This window comes from Numenius arquata, chromosome 9, assembly GCF_964106895.1.
Source record: "Numenius arquata chromosome 9, bNumArq3.hap1.1, whole genome shotgun sequence".
Lineage (NCBI taxonomy): Eukaryota > Metazoa > Chordata > Aves > Charadriiformes > Scolopacidae > Numenius > Numenius arquata.
Genome location: NC_133584.1, coordinates 50,092,322 through 50,110,165, shown reverse-complemented (window position 1 = coordinate 50,110,165; position 17,844 = coordinate 50,092,322). Strand labels below are relative to the sequence as shown.

Genomic DNA, 17,844 nt, shown 5'->3' with positions numbered 1-17,844 from the left:
AATGAGTAAAGAAATGAACAGGTGACGTGAATTATAGAGTCATAGTTAGGAGGGTGAACAGCTGAAAATGAGTTTCATCAGTATAAAGTGGCAGCCTTTCTATTTAACCCAAGACTCTGAGAAGCCAGAAAGGTTTTAGTTTTCTATGCAAAGCTGGTGAAGGAGATTTTTGTTTGTGTGTGGCTATAAGGGGGAAAAGCACCACAGGTTGAGAAACTGTACAATGGAGCTGAGGCTGGTGGAGAGGTGAGACCTTCATGGTGGCTGCTAACCATAAAAGGTCTTAGCTAATGCATTAAATATATTAACTTCTCTGATTTGCCTCCTCTACCTCCTGGTGGTGACCAAAGAAATCCCATTTTGTCATCTCCAAGTCTAGACCTGCAGCTCTAAATTTAAGACTAGTTTAGTGTCCAGATCGGAACTTATTGAGCACAAAAGTTTGTTAGAAAGCTGTTGTAACAGCTGAAGCTGCTGTTAATCCCTGTTTTTTCTTACAGGTTGTTATTAATGGAGATATTAATCTCTGAAATATGGACTCAAGGGAGACCAGGTAATGCTGCTGTAAACTTCTTTTACGTAACAATTTCCAGGCTTTTCCATAGGTGACATCTGTGTTTGTGTGTATGCAAGGTCTTTTGAATACTATAAAGATATCTGTGCTTTGCCTGAGGAAAAAAAAAACAACCAAACAAACAGTTTTATTAACCAAAAACTGCTTTAATTTCTCCCTTACAAAACAGGGCTGGTCCTGGAACAGCAGATACAGAGAGTTGATTCTAGGACTGTCTGCCCTACTGGTGCTATACAAACATATTATTATTTACCAAAGATCAACTTAAAAAGATACAGGAGTCGGTTTTATCCAGGTTGGATCAATTATATAGCTTCTGCACTGAATCAAGTTGGTAGCTTGGAATAGGGGCAGAATAAGGTCGTGTTTGCCACTATCTGTTTGATCCATCGTATGACCAGCTCTGATATGAGAGTTACATCTCTGGTTAACTTGAAGGTTATAGTGCTGAACTCTATAGGAAAAAAGATCCTCTCAGCCCTCAAAACTCACTGTTACTATAAAAGGTCTAGTTGGGATTAGTTTATTATGCCATAGAAGCTTCTGTCTCAAACAACAAATCCCAGTTTATTAGAAATATATGCCCAACGGAAAGCCTTCTCTGGTCTCTAGTCCTATATTTAGAATAGTTTTTACCTGCTTCCTGCCTTTAAGAGGTTTGGCAGCCATAGCCTGGTGTATGCTGTGGTGATAGCTTAGGACTTGGGCTTCCCAAGCCGTCCTCTATGCTTCTGTGTGTTCCTGTCCCAGTGTGAGCCAACTGGCTTCTGGTACCAGGGCAGGTGAACAGGGTAGGTTGATGGGTAGCTGATGAGGCTGCTGCCCATCCTGAGAGTGAGTAGGTGTGTGTGGTTTTGGGGCTTTGTTTAAGGGTTTTTTCAGTTGCTTAGGGTTCTGGGTTCTCTAGGTTTTTTTCTCTTTTGTGGGAGGGTAGGAGGACTTTCTTAATTTTCTTCTTATGTTGTATCCCATTTAAGGTGTTCAGATTGGGGCAGCCAATTCAGTACTTTCTTGTCCGTGTTCCAAAAATCCTATTTCCATGACTGGGCACTGCACGTAGCATTGCCAGCTGACCAGACAGTTACTATTGGAATACTGATTTCAGAGTTGGCCTTCCTCCTTGAAGTATTACTGGTTTAAAAAAAAGAAACCTCTAACACTTCCTGACCATATGTGCTAGAATACAGCTGTTGCTACGCTGACTTTGTAAAGCAGTCTGGGAGGTAACAATTTTCTGTTTGCATGTTACTGTTAATCCCCTACTTACTAACCTTCCCGTACATTTAACACAGGACCCATGAGTTCGGAGTGCTTGGGGAACCTTTTGCGTATAACGCTGAGTGCAGAATACTTTGAGGACAAATACTTATCTTTTTCTGTTGTTGGTAAGTTGATATAGAAGAGCTTGGCGAGGAAATTACACATGGTGAAATGCTTACGGTTCTCTGAAATCCTCCTATACTAGAGTTCCCTGGATTATACTAAGATCACAGAGCTTAGTAGGTTGCACCTCATTGTAAGTAACAACCAAATGCTACCTTTATTTCTGTATAACCTATACTATAGCCTTGTAGGGTGATAACTTTGCAATATCAAGTCTAATCATGGCTGACTTTGGACTCAAAATAAAATGTATGTGGTAGTTTCTAGGCATGTTGATGCTGGTGGATTTTCCTCCTGGTAAAAGTGTTCCCCAGCAACAGCACATGCTATTCAGAAAACTCACTAGCTGAAGCTGGCACTACTTTACTGGCTTTGCACTAGCGACTCTTCACTTTCTTTGCTTACGGCTAAGGGATGTGGTGGAAGCATATAAATTTTTAATGAAATTAAGAAAAATTATCTGGGCCCTCTGGCTGTGAGCTTAGTAATCAACAAGTGGTGCATTTGAGTGAAAAGCACCACAGAGTGGACTGAAGGGCGGAATGAGAGAGCTTTTGGGCTATAAACATCAACAGGTGTAAGATCATATGCATAAAATGTGAACTCATCCTTGAACTAGTTCTCCATGCTAGTTAGCTGTCTGCCTAGATGTAGTCCGTGACATCCATCTGTCTAGAATGTTAAACTTGTGTAAAAACCTACTTAATGTATTTTTTTTGTTCAGTTGTTTTCATCCATACATGAAAACACTCTGCAACTGGGTATGCACAATCTGAAAGTATAAAGCAATTATTTTGGGAAGAGACATGTTTTTAAAAAAACAAACAAACAGACAAAAAAACCACAAAGCTTGAATTTTTCTAGGCTATAAAACTAAGCTTTAAAATGCTTGCCATCCTCATTAGAACTGTGAAGACACTCTGGCTGGGCAGGCATCAGAGAGAAACATGGGCCAGCCACAGATCAGGCTCCTGATGTTGCTATGCTGTCATCTGTCAGTACTGAAGACTTTGACACTGATGACCTAACTGACTGTTCTGCACTTACTGGGGATTTTGCCCCTTCAGGATATAATATCTTTACATGTTTGAGATTTATTTCATCTTTAGTCCTTAAGCTGTTAATGTTCCCTGTTCCAGTCTGTCTGTAGTTTTACCTTTCTTACTTTCTACAGACTTTGTTACAGCTCTTTTTCACCACTTTGCAGTTCTCTTATGTCTGAGCCCAGGGCACGCAGCTGGGCTGCATTGGAGCAGGGTCAGCTGAACCCTGGGGCAAGGGCAGGTTGCTCAGGGATTTTGCAGAGCAGGATTTATACTCATTAATACTGGTCTCCACTAATTGCCCATAGATCAATCTGGCGTAGCCTGGGAGCTAGATGAGGTCATGGCATCACAGTGTGGCTATACAGTAACTTACAGCAATTGGAGTAGCATTGAGTTTCGTGCTTCTGCACTAAGCTGCCATTCTCACGTAGAGGTAAGTCTATTACAGGTGTTTTGACTACAGTGCTGTTGTATACAACCTTATGCAAAAGATTATTTATAGGTACTACCTAAATATTGATAGATATTAACTGAGGTGTCATAATGTCTTGAATATCTATTAGCAAAAAATTATTTAATTCTCCTCAAATGTATCCAGACATCTGAGAACACACCATGGTCTTGCCGTTTGAATGTCCTATAGCAAAGTACAGATGAACACATGAAAAAGTATATCATACATATGCCCTTGAAGGGTAACTGGCTTCTCTTGGATAAGAGTAGGGAATTCTGTCTGGCAGCTGTGTTGCACTCTGCTGTAGTATTTAGCATCTGAGACACTTAAGGGTAAAAGCTCAAACTTTGGCAGCTTGTGTTGCTTGCTCACTGCTACTATGTCAGAAAACACAAGATGAGCTATATTTTAGGGAGGGCTTTTTTTGTGTGTACAGTTCTAGGGCTATGTGAAAGGTTGAAGCTGCCCCCCAAAGTATTTATGTTGCGATGTACTATAGACACATAGCCTATGTAGTTAACCAAGTAGAAAACTATAATGCTGCAGTATGGAGTTGCTTTTCTGTGCAGAGGCTAGTGAATAGGTTTTGTAAGTTACTTTTAATTCATAAGGGTAAGTGGTGTCTAACTAGGAAAAAATTGTCTAACAAGCAAGCGTTCCCTGTGTCCGTGCAGAAAGAGGTGTTCACAGTAACTATACAAATCAAAGCATCGCATACTCCTGATATGAAAAATGCTGCAACTCATCTGAAAAGTGCAAGTTGCCATTATGGCCCATGGAATCCAAGAGAGTTAGTATGTGAAAGAAACTACATGGAGGTAAGTACTGGAAGTACAAATGGAAAGGTACTTAACATAAGGTAAGAAGGTAAATACTCAAAGATGCTCTCTTTGGAAGTTTTTTAGGTGCTAGGAATGTGTATTGGGTTTTATATTGGAAAATTCTATTGCTAGGAGTGCATACTGGACTTGGAATGTCCCACCATGAACAGCTCACTAGTGAATACACAGCATGCATCTTGAGTGCAGTGATACATTAGCTCAACCTTTTGAACTTTGTTGGTTATTAATGCTGGTTAGTAGGCTATATAAGCATAATATAAGTGTATTTGAACTCCCTGAACGTTGTCTCAACAAATCTTATTTGAGATGATACCAGAAATATACCCCTTCTGAATTTGCTGGGGAGAATGCAGGGAAGGGAGAAAAGGACTCAGCTTTGAAGAGGATATGGGTTTAACTGGAAGTAGAAATGACAAGATATGCTAAAAATGAATCTGAAATCAAGTGGACTATAGATAATGTACCATGTGTGATGACATTTTATGCCTTTTCTTAAAAAAAGAAAAAAAACACAACATGAAGGGGGTGGTAACCTCCCTTTAGGAAATACTGGTCTCCTTTCTCAATCCTATACTGCTCTGAAAGTACTGAAATAGACTTATAGGGTGTTGGAGACAAACAAACAAGTGCCACCAGCAAACCCCTTAAGAGGCTTTTTTCCCTTCAGGTTTCTGTCAGGAAGGAGATTCCACAGACTGTAAAAGAGTTCATTCAAGATGAGCCCGAGGACTGGACTCTTGCCTTTCCAGAGGTAAAACTACAGGTTTTTACAGGTAGAGGTAAAACTACTAGTTAAAAGCTAGTTCAATATAATAAATCATTCAATATAGTAAATAAGAAGTTACTTTGAACAGAATGTTTAAAACGTTAATGAATTTCTATGGATAGGTAAAAGCAGGAGAAGCCTCGATATGGCAAATAGTGTTTCATCAACCAGAAGAAAAAAAGGCTCTTCTTGTGAGTGATGCTTGGAGTGCGGGTTACGGACTCAACACAACAGACACCAGGGTTCTGCTGCGAATACCATACACTGCTGAGCAAATTCAGCTGATTGAGGTTGGTATACTTATTCTGGCCCAACAAGCTGCCAGGATGGGTAGGTTTAACCAGATCTCTTCCTATAGGATCAAGGAATTACCTTTTCTGCAGTAAGATCAAGTACATTTTACAAACAGCGATGGATGATCCTGATGGTGGATACTGCTGTGGCGTGTCCTGTAGGTGAGAAGTGTGGTACCTTACTCCAGTGCTTAAATGTACAGTGACTGATGTACAACTAGAGTAATGAGCTGACAGCTTTCATATCTTGTCCCTAAGATGGTGTGGACTATGCCAACAAAACAATCATCTGGACTGTTCCAAAATATATTCAACTGCTCTCTGCTGGAGCAACTAGTTTTAAGGATGTGCTTGTTGAAGCTGGTGTGGATCTACACAAACTATCTGCCAAAGAAATGGCTTCCAGGAAATATATGTTATCAAATGACTTAAATGCAATTACAATGAAGATACCAATAGGTGCAGAAGGTGGCTATTACAAGGTTAGTGACTTCTGTTATGTCTGTTAGGCAACAGACTTTCTATTTGGTTTTTTTTTTTTCCTTTCCTGGAGAGAAAATTACTCTCCTGAGAAATGTGCTCTAGGCAATCCTGCTTTGGCAGGGGAGTTGGACTAGATGATCTCTAGAAGGTCCCTTCCAACTCCAACAATTCCGTGAATAATTCATGTGCCTTTCAAATGAAGGGTGGGGTGAAGGGGATATTAAAAATCCCTGAAGCCTTGACCAAAGATAAATTCTTCACAAAGGGGAGCTTGCAGGAGCTATTTTCTTAGAAGCACAGATGGAGAGAATCCTATACAGAACTATTGATTTGTCTTCTTCCTCAGGTCAACACAGAGCTTTTGCCTTTTAGTCCTGACATCATGCTCCTTGGAGACAGTCCTAACTGGACTGTAAAGCATGCATGGGTTCTGCTGTATTTTACACAGTCCATTTATGAGAATGGGAATAACCCATTTGTCCACCGGAACGTAGGATATTGGGATGGGCTGAAACTATACATCTAAATCTAGTTCCTTAGTGAACTGAATCCTGTGCAAATGTTGTAACAACTGAACTTCAAAGGAAGTTGCAGGAGGAGCCCTTTCACTGGTGAAGTACTGCCCTGCTGCTTTGAAATTTGGAAACGGGACAATTTTCAAAAAGAAGCCTTCTGAGATATTCTAAACTCTTAGGCAAAAATAGAGCCCATAATAGTGATACAGCAAGTACCACTTGAGTTCCTCATTCCTCACAGGTGGTGTGTTTTTGCGAATTTCGTTCTCAGTATAAAAGCAGGGCCACAGAGCTGAGGACAATTGTTTGAAGCTGTATCTCTACCTGGGCCTTGATTTTTACATTAAAGTTCTATTGTAGCATCTCATGTTATACTGAAGGGTGTTGATTTGAAATTCTAGACTTCTGTGAGCAGTGGACAGCATGGGGCAAAATACACCATCAACCTGTTCTTGGAACATCAGTGGGAAGATAACAAATGGGGACTAACCAAACACACTATAATCAAAGAAATAGAAACACCATTTGAACAAGTGGAACTTGCTATAACCAACAGTAAGTAGACTAACATGGAACATACTGAAGGTTTTGGTACTGATAAGAGCTTAATATTATTGTTTTCTTTTCAGACTCAAATCTGAGTGTGAGGCTAATGAATGTGACAGTGGGAATGTTCCTCCCAGATGTGGAGCTTGTGAACTTAACCGTTGAGGCGGTAACTGTTGCTGTACCTGAGGCTGTTCAACATGGATATCTAATATATGAGATCAGATATGCTAATGGAAGCAAAGCCTATGTAATACAAGTCCCATTTGATGCACCAAGCATTAAGAAAGAGGTGCGAACTTAGACACTGCAGCATACCATAGTATAGAAATTATGATGTCCCTTGGTGATTTTTATTTCTAAATATGATTTTCCTAGTACCTGAGAGCGGACATGAGAGCATACACCCTCAATGTCACACTTACATTTATAATCCATCCAACGAGTGAGACCTTCACTGTCCCGGTCATAACAGTGTCCACTCCTAAAGATGCAGGTAAACTAGTGGAACTTGGGCAAAACTGCACCAACGTGGCTGTGACTACCCTGGCTGTGAACTCAGCTGCTAACTGGGCTTACTTCAGCCAGGGATACTGTCAGTCCTAAATAGCCTAATTAAACTCTGATGATGGCTAGTGTGCTGACTGACTTCTGACTGTATTACAGTACTGCCCAGAGCAAGAGGATATTGTGATGGGAGGAACCTTCATCTCATTATCACTCGTGGAAATGTGGACCAGAACTGGCTACCCTTCATCTCAGAGTGGCACTTGACCCCAGAGGCTGCGCAGAAGTACAACTACGGCCTGAGGGACAATGGCAGTCACTTGGCAGTATCTGTACCTTTCCTTTCTTCCCATGTGAACTATGAGGTAAGGATGCCAGCATGTAGCAATTAAAAGTCATGTTCTAGCTATGAAATATGGACATGGTACATTATGTCTTTGAAGGTTATAAAATAAAGCTTACCTTTGAGATAGGCTTCAAAGGATTAATGGAGGACTATTTTCTGCCCTTGGAAGAACACTTTAATTTCCCTTGGTTGATATTGACCGAAGTAGTCAAGAAAAACCTTCTGCAAGTACTTTAAGGCTGAGTTATCTTTAATGGCAATTGTACATGCAATGGAGTTTGTATTGCACTCTATTGCAAAATGACTGAAAAAGCTCATTGTATCGGCTTCTAGATTAAAAAAAGAAAATCTCTACTGTGAATTTGACTTTGATCAAGCATCATTACCTTTGGCTTGTGATAACCTGTCCGCTTAAGTTTTGCATACTTTAGTTGAACAATGTCTCTTTATACTGTTGTTTAACCTGTGAATGTCATCTCCAGGATTTTCATACCTCTGGAATAAAGGCTTCACTCCACCTAACCTTGAAGGATGGCATCACCTTCACCAATAGGACGGACTTCTCTGTTTCCTGCAGATTTTCACCTTCAGAGCTAATAAGTAATAACATGTTGGGGCATTAGCTATTAATACTCTTTGAATTGCATAGTTAAGTCACACAAACCCATGCAGTCTGAAATGTTTCTAGGGTTTATAGTTCTGTGAGTTCTGTGATATCCTGTCTGCCTGTCAGGTTTACTACAAAGTAATGTGCTACGAGGCAAGTCAAATGACACATTGGAGTGATTGTCCTGTCTAACATAAGAGACAGTGAGGGAGGTGGGAAACTACTTTCCCTCACACCTCCAAAAGCATGATGCTTTTAAAGGGCCTTTTGGGGTTTCTGTTTTGGGTGGGTTGGGTTTTCATTTGAGTTGTTTCGGATTTTGTTTTTTTAGGGGCTTAGGGTAGGGAGGGTCATCTTATAAATTAGTCATTCCAAAGCTACTCATTTGGATTGAATGTATTACATATCTTGGCCAGAAAAATCCCTTTGGGAGGGGTGAGGCTTCTTGGGATGAAAAAGGTGAGTGAAATCACAGACTTCACCCATAGAGTGCACATTCTACTGACAGTAAGCTTGAAGAAAATCATATGTTAGTACTGAAGAGCATCTTGCTCAAAACTTAATCTTCATGAGCTGCCAGAACACTTGCTAGCAAATCCACACAGAATCTCTTTGTTGTTCTAGGCTACGTAATAAGGGAACTTGAGTCCTGATTTGTATGGAAAACTGTATTTTCTCTTTCAGAGTGCCTGCCCAATGGCACTGTGGTTATTACTGCAGTAAAATTGGTAGGAATTTCAGACCTGGACACTAGCCTGCTTGTCTTAAGGGACAGAGAGTGCAAACCCAGTTTAGTGACAGAGAAGACTGCAACCTTCAAGTTCAATGTGAACACCTGCGGAACAAATAGAAAGGTAAGGGCTTAGTCATGTGAAGTTTACTCTGCATTGGAGTAGGGTTGCTACTAGAACTGGCAGATTTCCAGAATTGAGCAGGAGCTGCAAGAACATGACAGCTGACTTTTTGCTAAGTAGTATATCCATACTCCTTAGGATACTAAATTCAATTGGGCAGAATTTCTTACTGATAAAAACAGCTTTTAAGGACAGAGGTACTTTCTGAAACTAGCCTTAAGTTTTACTTCTCTGAATTGTTTAGTAATGGACTTGTGTTAGTTTACACTATTGATACATACTCCTATGCCTTGCAAAAGCTGGTTAGGTGTAGCTAATGACTACCTGGCCCAAGACTGGAGTTGGTTCTGTTTGTGCCACCTGCATACTGGATAAATAGAAAACAGACAAAATAACAAAGGATCCAATCACTTTCAAATTCAGGTTGCCACAAAAGCAGCTTACTTCTGCGAGTGTTGCATCTTATGCTAGACACCGATTCTGTCAACAGAAACAACTGCTCTCTCAGGCCCAGTGCACTGCTTGCTGGGGTGCTAGATCATGGTCAAGGCATTGTTAGCTAATAATCTGTTTCTTCTTGATTATGGCATAGCTGTTAGCTGTGATCAGCTTTAGTTCAGTAGGTATAGGGCTGTTGGCCAGTAATTTCTGGTAATTCCTAAGCATACTGTGCTCAGGGCAATCTGCCAGTCAAGTGAAGGGATATGGATATTGTGTCAAACCCAAAGTAAACTGTAATGTAACTGTCCTGTTTGTAATGTGTATCTTTCAGTTTAATAGCACAACTATGACATATGAAAACGAGGTACTCTATTTCAAACCTGGCAATGATACACCACTATACCAGTAAGTGTCATTCCCTAGAAGAAGGTTGTCCAAGGCATTTTGGTTTCTAAAATCTAATGTTAAACCTCTTCCCTCAGACTGAAATTTGTGTGTTCGTATGCAATCAAGCAGACTGTTGATGTCCGATATGAATCTAAGAAAAACCCACCACCCAGTATTAAGCCAGGGTTTGGCTCTCTTGCTCTGTCATTGAAAATCTTCAAAGGTAACATTCATATTAAAATTTCACAGAATGATTGAGGTGGGAAGGGACCTCTGAAGGACATCTTGTCCAACCCTCCTGCTCACACAGGGCCATCTAGAGCAAGTTGTTAAGGACCGTGTCCAGATAACTCTTGAATATCTCCACAGATGAAGTGGAAACACCATTAAGTCCTCTAACAGAGGTTTCCATTACAGAATGCAATGCAAATGATCAAGTATCTGTAGTGCATCAGACAGACACTTGTGTTGTCACTGACACAAGTGTGGCTTTCCTGTTTGGTCTGGGAGTACTAAAAGTTTTGTGCAATGGGTGTGATATCAGCTTCTCTCCTCTATCAACTCCCTAAGTGCTGCTAAGCAGAGTTAGTGCTGACTGAAGTAACCATAACCTGTGTCAGACAAGGAAGGCACTTGTAATACTGCTGTAAAATGATAACTATAATGGCAGAAAGGACTAACCACAGCTTGAACCAAACCCTCACTGTAGTGGCCCTGATACATTTTTACAATTTTTTAGGGTCTTTCTAGAAACAGTTTTGAATGAGCATCTTACTCCAATGAGTTTTTGCAGAAGGAGGAATGGCTCTCTGCTGGTTCCTCAGAGCCAAGGAATAGAGTTCAGATCTTTACTTTCATTATCAGTTCTTATTTTTCCAACACCCTATCCCCATTTGCTAACACCCATATGCTCTCCCAGATTTTATCATTGCTGTGCCAGAGTAAATGGTGTTGGAAAGAAGAGTGAAGCAGAGAGTTCATGAATATTCACTCTGCAAAAAGGAGACTCTAACATCAATACTCTCTTCTAGATAAATCCTATTCAGACCCCTATCAGGAATTGGAATATCCTGTGGTAAAATACCTGAGGGAGGCACTGTATTTTGAGGTGGAACTGCTCCAGCCTGAAGATGCAAGACTGGAACTAAACCTGAATGACTGTTGGGCTACAAATTCCCAAAGCCAGGACAGCCTTCCACAGTGGCCCATCCTTATAAATGGGTAAGGAGGGCTTCCCTTCTGTATTTGGTAGCTGTTCAGCACAAGGCCCCTTACCTTGTGTGGGAGAAAAAGGAAAGAGGACAGAAATCAGTCTGGATGTATTGCTTTGTCCTGACTGTACAACTGCTGCTAGGCTGTGGAGTGCATGTCTGTGTCAGCACAGTGGCTGTGCCTTCTGGTGGCAGCAGGTCATGGGGTTGGCCAGAAGTGCTCCTAGATAACAGCTTCCGGATGGAAAGAAAGAACAAGAAGGAGCCCTGACTGTGGCCAAAGGCAAAGGGGAAGGCTCTATCCATTCCCTATGGGAGGAGGAAAATAAAGAGAGGGAAGTTCCTCTGTAGTCAGTCTCCTTGACTTGTTTCAAGATCCAGTTGAAGTGATGAAGGTTTGAATTAAATTTGTTGGTTTTTCACTTTCCCAAAAAGGTGCGCAAACAGCAAAGACTCCTACAGAACAGTCTTCCATGATGTTAAGAATAGTTCCAGAGTAAAATTCCCTCAGCACCTAAAGAGATTTGAAGTGAGGATGTTCAGCTTTGTACAAGGCACAACCCTGTTTCAAGAGCAGGTGAGATGTCTCCATGGTCTGTCAAGTGTTGGTGGCAGTCCCGATATGCAAGCCTGGAGTGGTGCATGCAGCAAATGCTGTGCAAGATCTCAGCGGGCCAGGTGCTGCCTGGGGCTTTTAGCCACCTCTTTGAAGGCATAAGACTGTAAGAATAGTAAATAGAGACTAGCCACTTAGCAGTGTTCAGTTCATCTCCTTTGGGGTCATTATACAGATCAGATGTTTCCCAAATAAGACTCTCGTACACATAATGTAAATATCCTTGTCTCGTAGCTGTATTTCCACTGCAGTGTGGTGATCTGCAGCACTACGCAACAGCCTTCAGGCTCTCTCTGTCCAAGGAGATGCGATCCTGGAAAACGTAGACTTGGTAAGAAAACAGGCACTTCTCAAGTCGCTCCTGAATCTTTGCCCAGCAGTATGGCACATGCTCTCAGGAGCTGTGTCAGATGACAGATCCTACTTCTAGATTGTGCTGTACAGAAAATTAAAAGCTGAAATGTTTCACTAGACCGCAGTGCAGAACCACATCCGCATGGACAAGTGTCATCTGGAGCAGTGCTTATTAAGAAGAAAAACAACCAGCAGAGGTTGGTGTCAATCTTCAATTACGCTGCTGAAATACCAAGCATACTGCTGTTTTATCATAACAGACTTCTGTTTGTGTCTCTTCTCCCTGTAGGTGAATACACTGACTTTTGACAGAGACTAAGCAAGAACTATTTAATTTTATAAAGTTGCAGTTAGGTGGCCTAACCAAGCACAGCCTGCCCAGACTTAAAATAAAGGACATCTCAAAAGTATCTACTGGGAAAATATATTGATGGTGTCTACTGAGAAAAGGGTCAGCTAACCAGTATGGATGTATCCTTGCCTTTAAGTTAAATTAGTGTATTGCTCTCCTGTCTTCCTTTACAGTGTTGAACTTTTAGTCTTTTGTGTGACTGGCATCTGACCTAATCTGCTCAGATAAGGTCCAAAACTCGTGTCTAGTCACTTTGCAGTTGGAAACATCTGGTTTGGGGTCAGGGGAGGAAGGTGGCAACAGGTGTGAAGTCAATTGTAAATCACTTTGGGCTTTTTTTAAAGCTTCAGTACGAATAAAGGATTGCAGGGGGCTTAATGTCAGTAAGAGAACGTGGTTTTTGAAGCAAGATGGGTGCGAACATACTTGATCCTCTAGCGCTATTGACAGAAAAGCTATAAACTGTGGATCTCACAGGAGTGTTGTGGCTCTGCAATGTCAAGTTGCCTTCCCTAGTTGGGGGAAATCACTCACAGGTAGCATCAGTGGCTGCTTAGCTGAGAAAGCTGCAGGCCTAAAGGAAAAAAGTTTCTAGTGAAGACTTGTAGTAGCAATAACAATAATACATGGACTCTATCCACAAAGTGTTAAGGATTCTTCCTTACTAGAGAACATGATTCTTAAGAGATCCTACCTTTTTTTTAATGGAGAAAAATTTCTTGATTTCTTCTTTGTATCTGAACACTGATATGAAAACAGTTCAGATGCAATGTTGTATTTTCCTGTTCTAAGGAAAGCTATTGCTCAGCATGAGTTGTTATCCCTCAGGGCTAAAGATACAATAATGGGTGTCTGCTTTTTAACTTTATATTAAATAAAAATATACCACAGGGAATTTCTGTGAAGGTTAACTTGAGCAAGTAACTACTTGTTGAATCTATTTGCACTTTGAAATATCATGGTGTCTAAAAGATTGTAGCTCTGTTGCTACAATACGTATACAGAGATCCCACTAAAGAGTTTATGCTATAATTACAAGCTCCTGTTTGTCAGTCTTGTCTGTCTTACAGTTGCCTGCTAAGCATATCTGTAGTAGATGTCTTCTACTGTCATTTCTGGAAAAATCTGTGGGCTTCATGATGAGGGACACATCAAGTCTCTAGCTGTGCATCAAGTCTGTTTTCCAATAGAGGAGGCTACTGTGCTCAAGGAGTCTTATTTTGCTACTCCTGAAGTAGGTGAAAACTAAAGCCACGGAGCTGTGATATTGAGGAATGAGATGTAAATACGTCAACATAGGAATAAAAGAAAAATGCATATACGCCTGACAGCAGACTTGACAGGTCAGTGACTTTATGCTTAGTGTTTTTCCCCTACATTTACCCAGTGACTTAAGTACTAGCTATTCCTCAGTCTGCAGGCACAATCTATTGAGAAATCAAAGGGCACACCTATAATAATGCTGCCAGGGTTCTGCACCTCACAGGACACAGGCATGTACACTTTAAGTGGTATGGTGACCTCCCTGTGTGTCTTGCATCGTGCTTACTGTCTCCCAAGAAATGAAACTGTTATGCAGTGTTTTCTCCAGCTGGGTGAGTGACAATCCTCATCTGCCATGACAATGTTCTACCAGCACAGCGTGGGCTGCCTCGGGTGGCCTGAGCCACCTTCTCCCCTCTTACAGCTGTGCAGGGGGAAAATATAGCAACTAGGGAATGCTGTGAGAACCAAGTGTGAGGTTGGGCAGCCTATTTCAGTACTGTTAACTGTGCCGCAGTTGTGGCTTCCTGGGTTTCTGATTCCTTTCTTCAAATGAAGATTTAAGGACAACATGGTTTAGGAATAGAAATCTGGCATTTACAATCTTGTCTAGGGCACCTGCATTTCTTTTCGGAAGATCTCAAAATCTTGAGATTCTTTGTGTTGACAGGGGTTCAGGAGTTGTTGAAAAGCAAGGTGATACCCAGGTAAACTGTGGCTTTACTCTTCAGCTCTTCCAAAAGCTCTGCTTAGTGCCATTTTGCAAAATGAGGAGTCTTAATAGATAAGGTGGTCTCTTACTTCCTATATTTTGGAAAAATCAAGGACATTCCCCTCTGTGGTTAGACTAGGGTTTATATAAACCTTCCTGTCAGATTTTTCCAACAGCCTATAAGACACACACAATCCATTTGAATATCAGTAAAATCTTTTAAAGACCACATGACAGTAATACACTCTCCACCTTAGAGGTGTCTGTTTATACTAAAATTCAGGAACTGCCTTCCTGGTTATATATATATAAAAAGGGGGGAAAAATCCTCTTCAAGTGTTGTATCAACACCTCTTTGTCTTTTAAGTGGATATTTTATGACCACATGCTTTTCCCCCTGGTATTTGGGATGTTATTTTTATATCCCTGTTAACACAAGTTGAAAGGAGATCAATCTTCTTTGTTTATGCTTAATGTCTTCTGCAATTTCAACAGGTGAATGATAAAAGTCTAAGGGAAAAGAGAAGTCTGGTGTGATTTGTTTTTATAGGAAAATAGGAACAATAATAGAAATGTACCACAGACAGTTATTTCCACTTCAAATAAATGGTGGTAAGTCACTGCTACAAGTAGCTTCACTGTATGTGGTCACTGATAGAAACACAGAGCTCTCACTTTTATTATAGTCTATATTCAATGAAATGGTTAGTATTTTAAAACTATGTACTGCTTTGGTGATTTAGAGCAGTAACAATCTGCTGTTGATACTGAGAAATTAAGAAAACCGACACGTTTTCTGGCCCAATTTTCTCTTTTAGTATATTGCTTTTCTTTTTGTTTTAAGTCTCAATGTCTTCAGTAAAAGAGTAAATTCTATGCACCTCTATCCAGAGGAAAATGTTCTGACAGTCATCTAGCGATTTGGCATCCCTGGGCTGAGGGGATGTAGAGCAGCGGCAGCTACCAGATCAGCACCTCTCCCGAGGAATTGGCTAAAGCCCTTTAGCAAGAGGCTTTCTTCCCCGCCCCAGCACACCTATGTGCAGCCCAAATGTGTAACCATAAAACCTCTTGGCACCTACGTGGCGCTCCTCAGCATAGAATTTCAAAGTGCTGTGTGCGTGCAGGCGGGTGGCCTGGGCTTCGCTTTGGGTGTCGGGAGTGAGCTCTGCTGCTCCCAGAGCCAGGGCTTGCCTCCAGAGCTGCTCCTTTAACCTCTGGGGAGCAACATTCCCTCCCAGGTACTTCCTCTTCCCACCAGGAGGGAACTTGACCTCCTTGCTGTTTTCAGGGAGTTTCTTTATGTATGACTGCTGCTGGCCGGCAAGGTGCTGCTGCACCCTCTTTATAGGGAGCACAGAGATGTCGCTCTGCTGAATTCAGATGGAAAAGCTGCCCTGGAGAGCAGAGCTGTATGAGTTTCCTGATTCTTGGGCTAGTATCCTATCTACTAGGATTCCCCCTTTCCACTGCTGTGCCTTCTGTTCAATAAAGCAGCATCATATACTTCTGGCTGTGCCCAAACAGCCTCTGGTCTCTGAGGTATGAGAAGAAACCTAGAGTTCTTTCATACTGTTGATAGCACCAAAAATGCCCTCCAGCAGCACCAACTGCCTGGCTGATGACACCAAAATAATTAACTTGTATAAAACTCGTTCTATGTAACTCTGTGCTGTGCCCTGCCTGTTCTTCCCTAATAAAAGGTTTAGGATGGGTATGAGGAAAAAGTCCCTTCTCTTTTTTTCCCCTCTGATTTCTGAGATTTTTAAGAATTTCTCCAAGATCGCACTTGATCACCTCTAAGAACTCAGCTAGGGCAGAGACAAGGACATGAAGAGCTGCTCAGGAAAGCAGCTGGTGGGATCCATCCACATGATCTGTGCTTTGGTGCCTCACTTATCTTTTTCCCTTACCTTCAGCCTGCTTCGCTGCACTGCTCTCCAGCATCTCTGGGAAAGTAGAGCATGTGCACAGTCTGGGCCGTTTCTTTCTGGCTAAAATATGTTTTAATTATTTGCTGTAAAAGATCTTATAATGTTCTTCATCCTTCCCCTATATATAATATTTGAGCCCTTACCTTGTAACCCTTTCAGCACTATGACTGGTATCACTCGTCAAGTATGGTTACTTGAACTAACTTCTTGTATGAGAAATGTGTGAATGCAGTAGAAAACTGTTTTCATCATGGTGGTTTCCTCTTTAGTACCTGTGTTCTGTTCTCTGTTAGTGAGGAATTTCAGTGACGTGCTAACCTGGGAAAGGGGGAGATCCTAGGGCCAGAAGAGTTAATTTCCTTGCCTGGGATTGGTGCGGGTTGACCCTGGCTGGACACCAGGTACCTACCAAAGCTGGTCTATCACTCCCCTCCTCAGCTTGACACAGGAGAGAAAATATAATGAGAGGTTTGTGGCTCGAGATAAGGACAGAGAGATCACTCTGCAATTATCATCACAGCAAAGCAGATGCAACTTAGGGAAAATTATTTTAATTTATGACCAAACTAATTGGAGGAAGATAATGAGAAATAAAAACTAAATCTTAAAACACCTCTCCCCGCCTCACTCCCTTCTTCCTGGGCTCAATTTTACTCCCACACTCTCTACCTTCCACCCTCCATCCTTCCTGAGCAGTGCAGGGGGATGGGGAGTGGGAGTTGTGGTCAGTTCATTACACGTTATTCCTGCTGCTCCTTCCTCCTCAGGAGGGGGACTCCTCATACTCTTTCCCTACTCTAGTGTGGGGTCCCTCCCACAGGAGACAGTCCTCCATGAATTGCTCCAGCATAGGCCCTTCCATGGGGTGCAGTCCTTCAGGAGCAGACTGCACCACTGTGTGTCCCCCGTGGGGTCACAAGTCCTGCTAGCAAACCTGATCCAGTGTGGGCTCCTCTGTCCATGTGTCCACAGGTGCCACCTGGAGCCTGCTCCAGTGAGGGCTCTCCATGGAGTCACAGCCTTCTTTGGGCATCCACCTGCTCTGGCATGGCAACCTGCAGGGGCTGCAGGTGGGAATCTGCTCCAGCATTGACCTCTGTGGACTGCAGGTGGACAGCCTGCCTCACCATGGTCTTTCCTAGAGGCTGCAGGGGAATCTCTGCTCTGGTGCCTGGAGTATCTTCTCCTCTTCCTTCTTCACTGACCTTGGTGGCTGTGGAATTTTTGCTCTCACATATTCTCACTCCTCTTTTTGGCTGCTCTTCTATAGAGGTTTTTTCCTCCTCCCCCTCTTAACCATGTCATTCTAGAGGTGCTGCCACCATCACTGATGGGCTTGGTCAGCCCCAGGTCCATCT

The 17,844-nt window shown here is 41.9% G+C and overlaps 1 protein-coding gene across 1 annotated transcript; it reads left to right on the top strand.

Moving 5' to 3' along the window:
- Positions 1 to 223: 223 nt before the first annotated feature.
- LOC141468537 (uncharacterized) lies at positions 224 to 12,518 on the top strand. The gene is made up of 22 exons (XM_074153642.1): positions 224 to 246; positions 501 to 553; positions 1,867 to 1,959; positions 3,309 to 3,436; positions 4,132 to 4,275; positions 4,967 to 5,050; positions 5,188 to 5,355; positions 5,424 to 5,520; positions 5,617 to 5,840; positions 6,758 to 6,911; positions 6,986 to 7,194; positions 7,281 to 7,398; positions 7,569 to 7,774; positions 8,238 to 8,355; positions 9,047 to 9,216; positions 9,989 to 10,062; positions 10,140 to 10,267; positions 11,076 to 11,265; positions 11,691 to 11,832; positions 12,106 to 12,202; positions 12,344 to 12,422; positions 12,515 to 12,518. The coding sequence occupies exons 1-22, from the start codon at positions 224 to 226 to the stop codon at positions 12,516 to 12,518; spliced, it is 2,703 nt and encodes a 900-aa protein (XP_074009743.1).
- Positions 12,519 to 17,844: the final 5,326 nt, after the last annotated feature.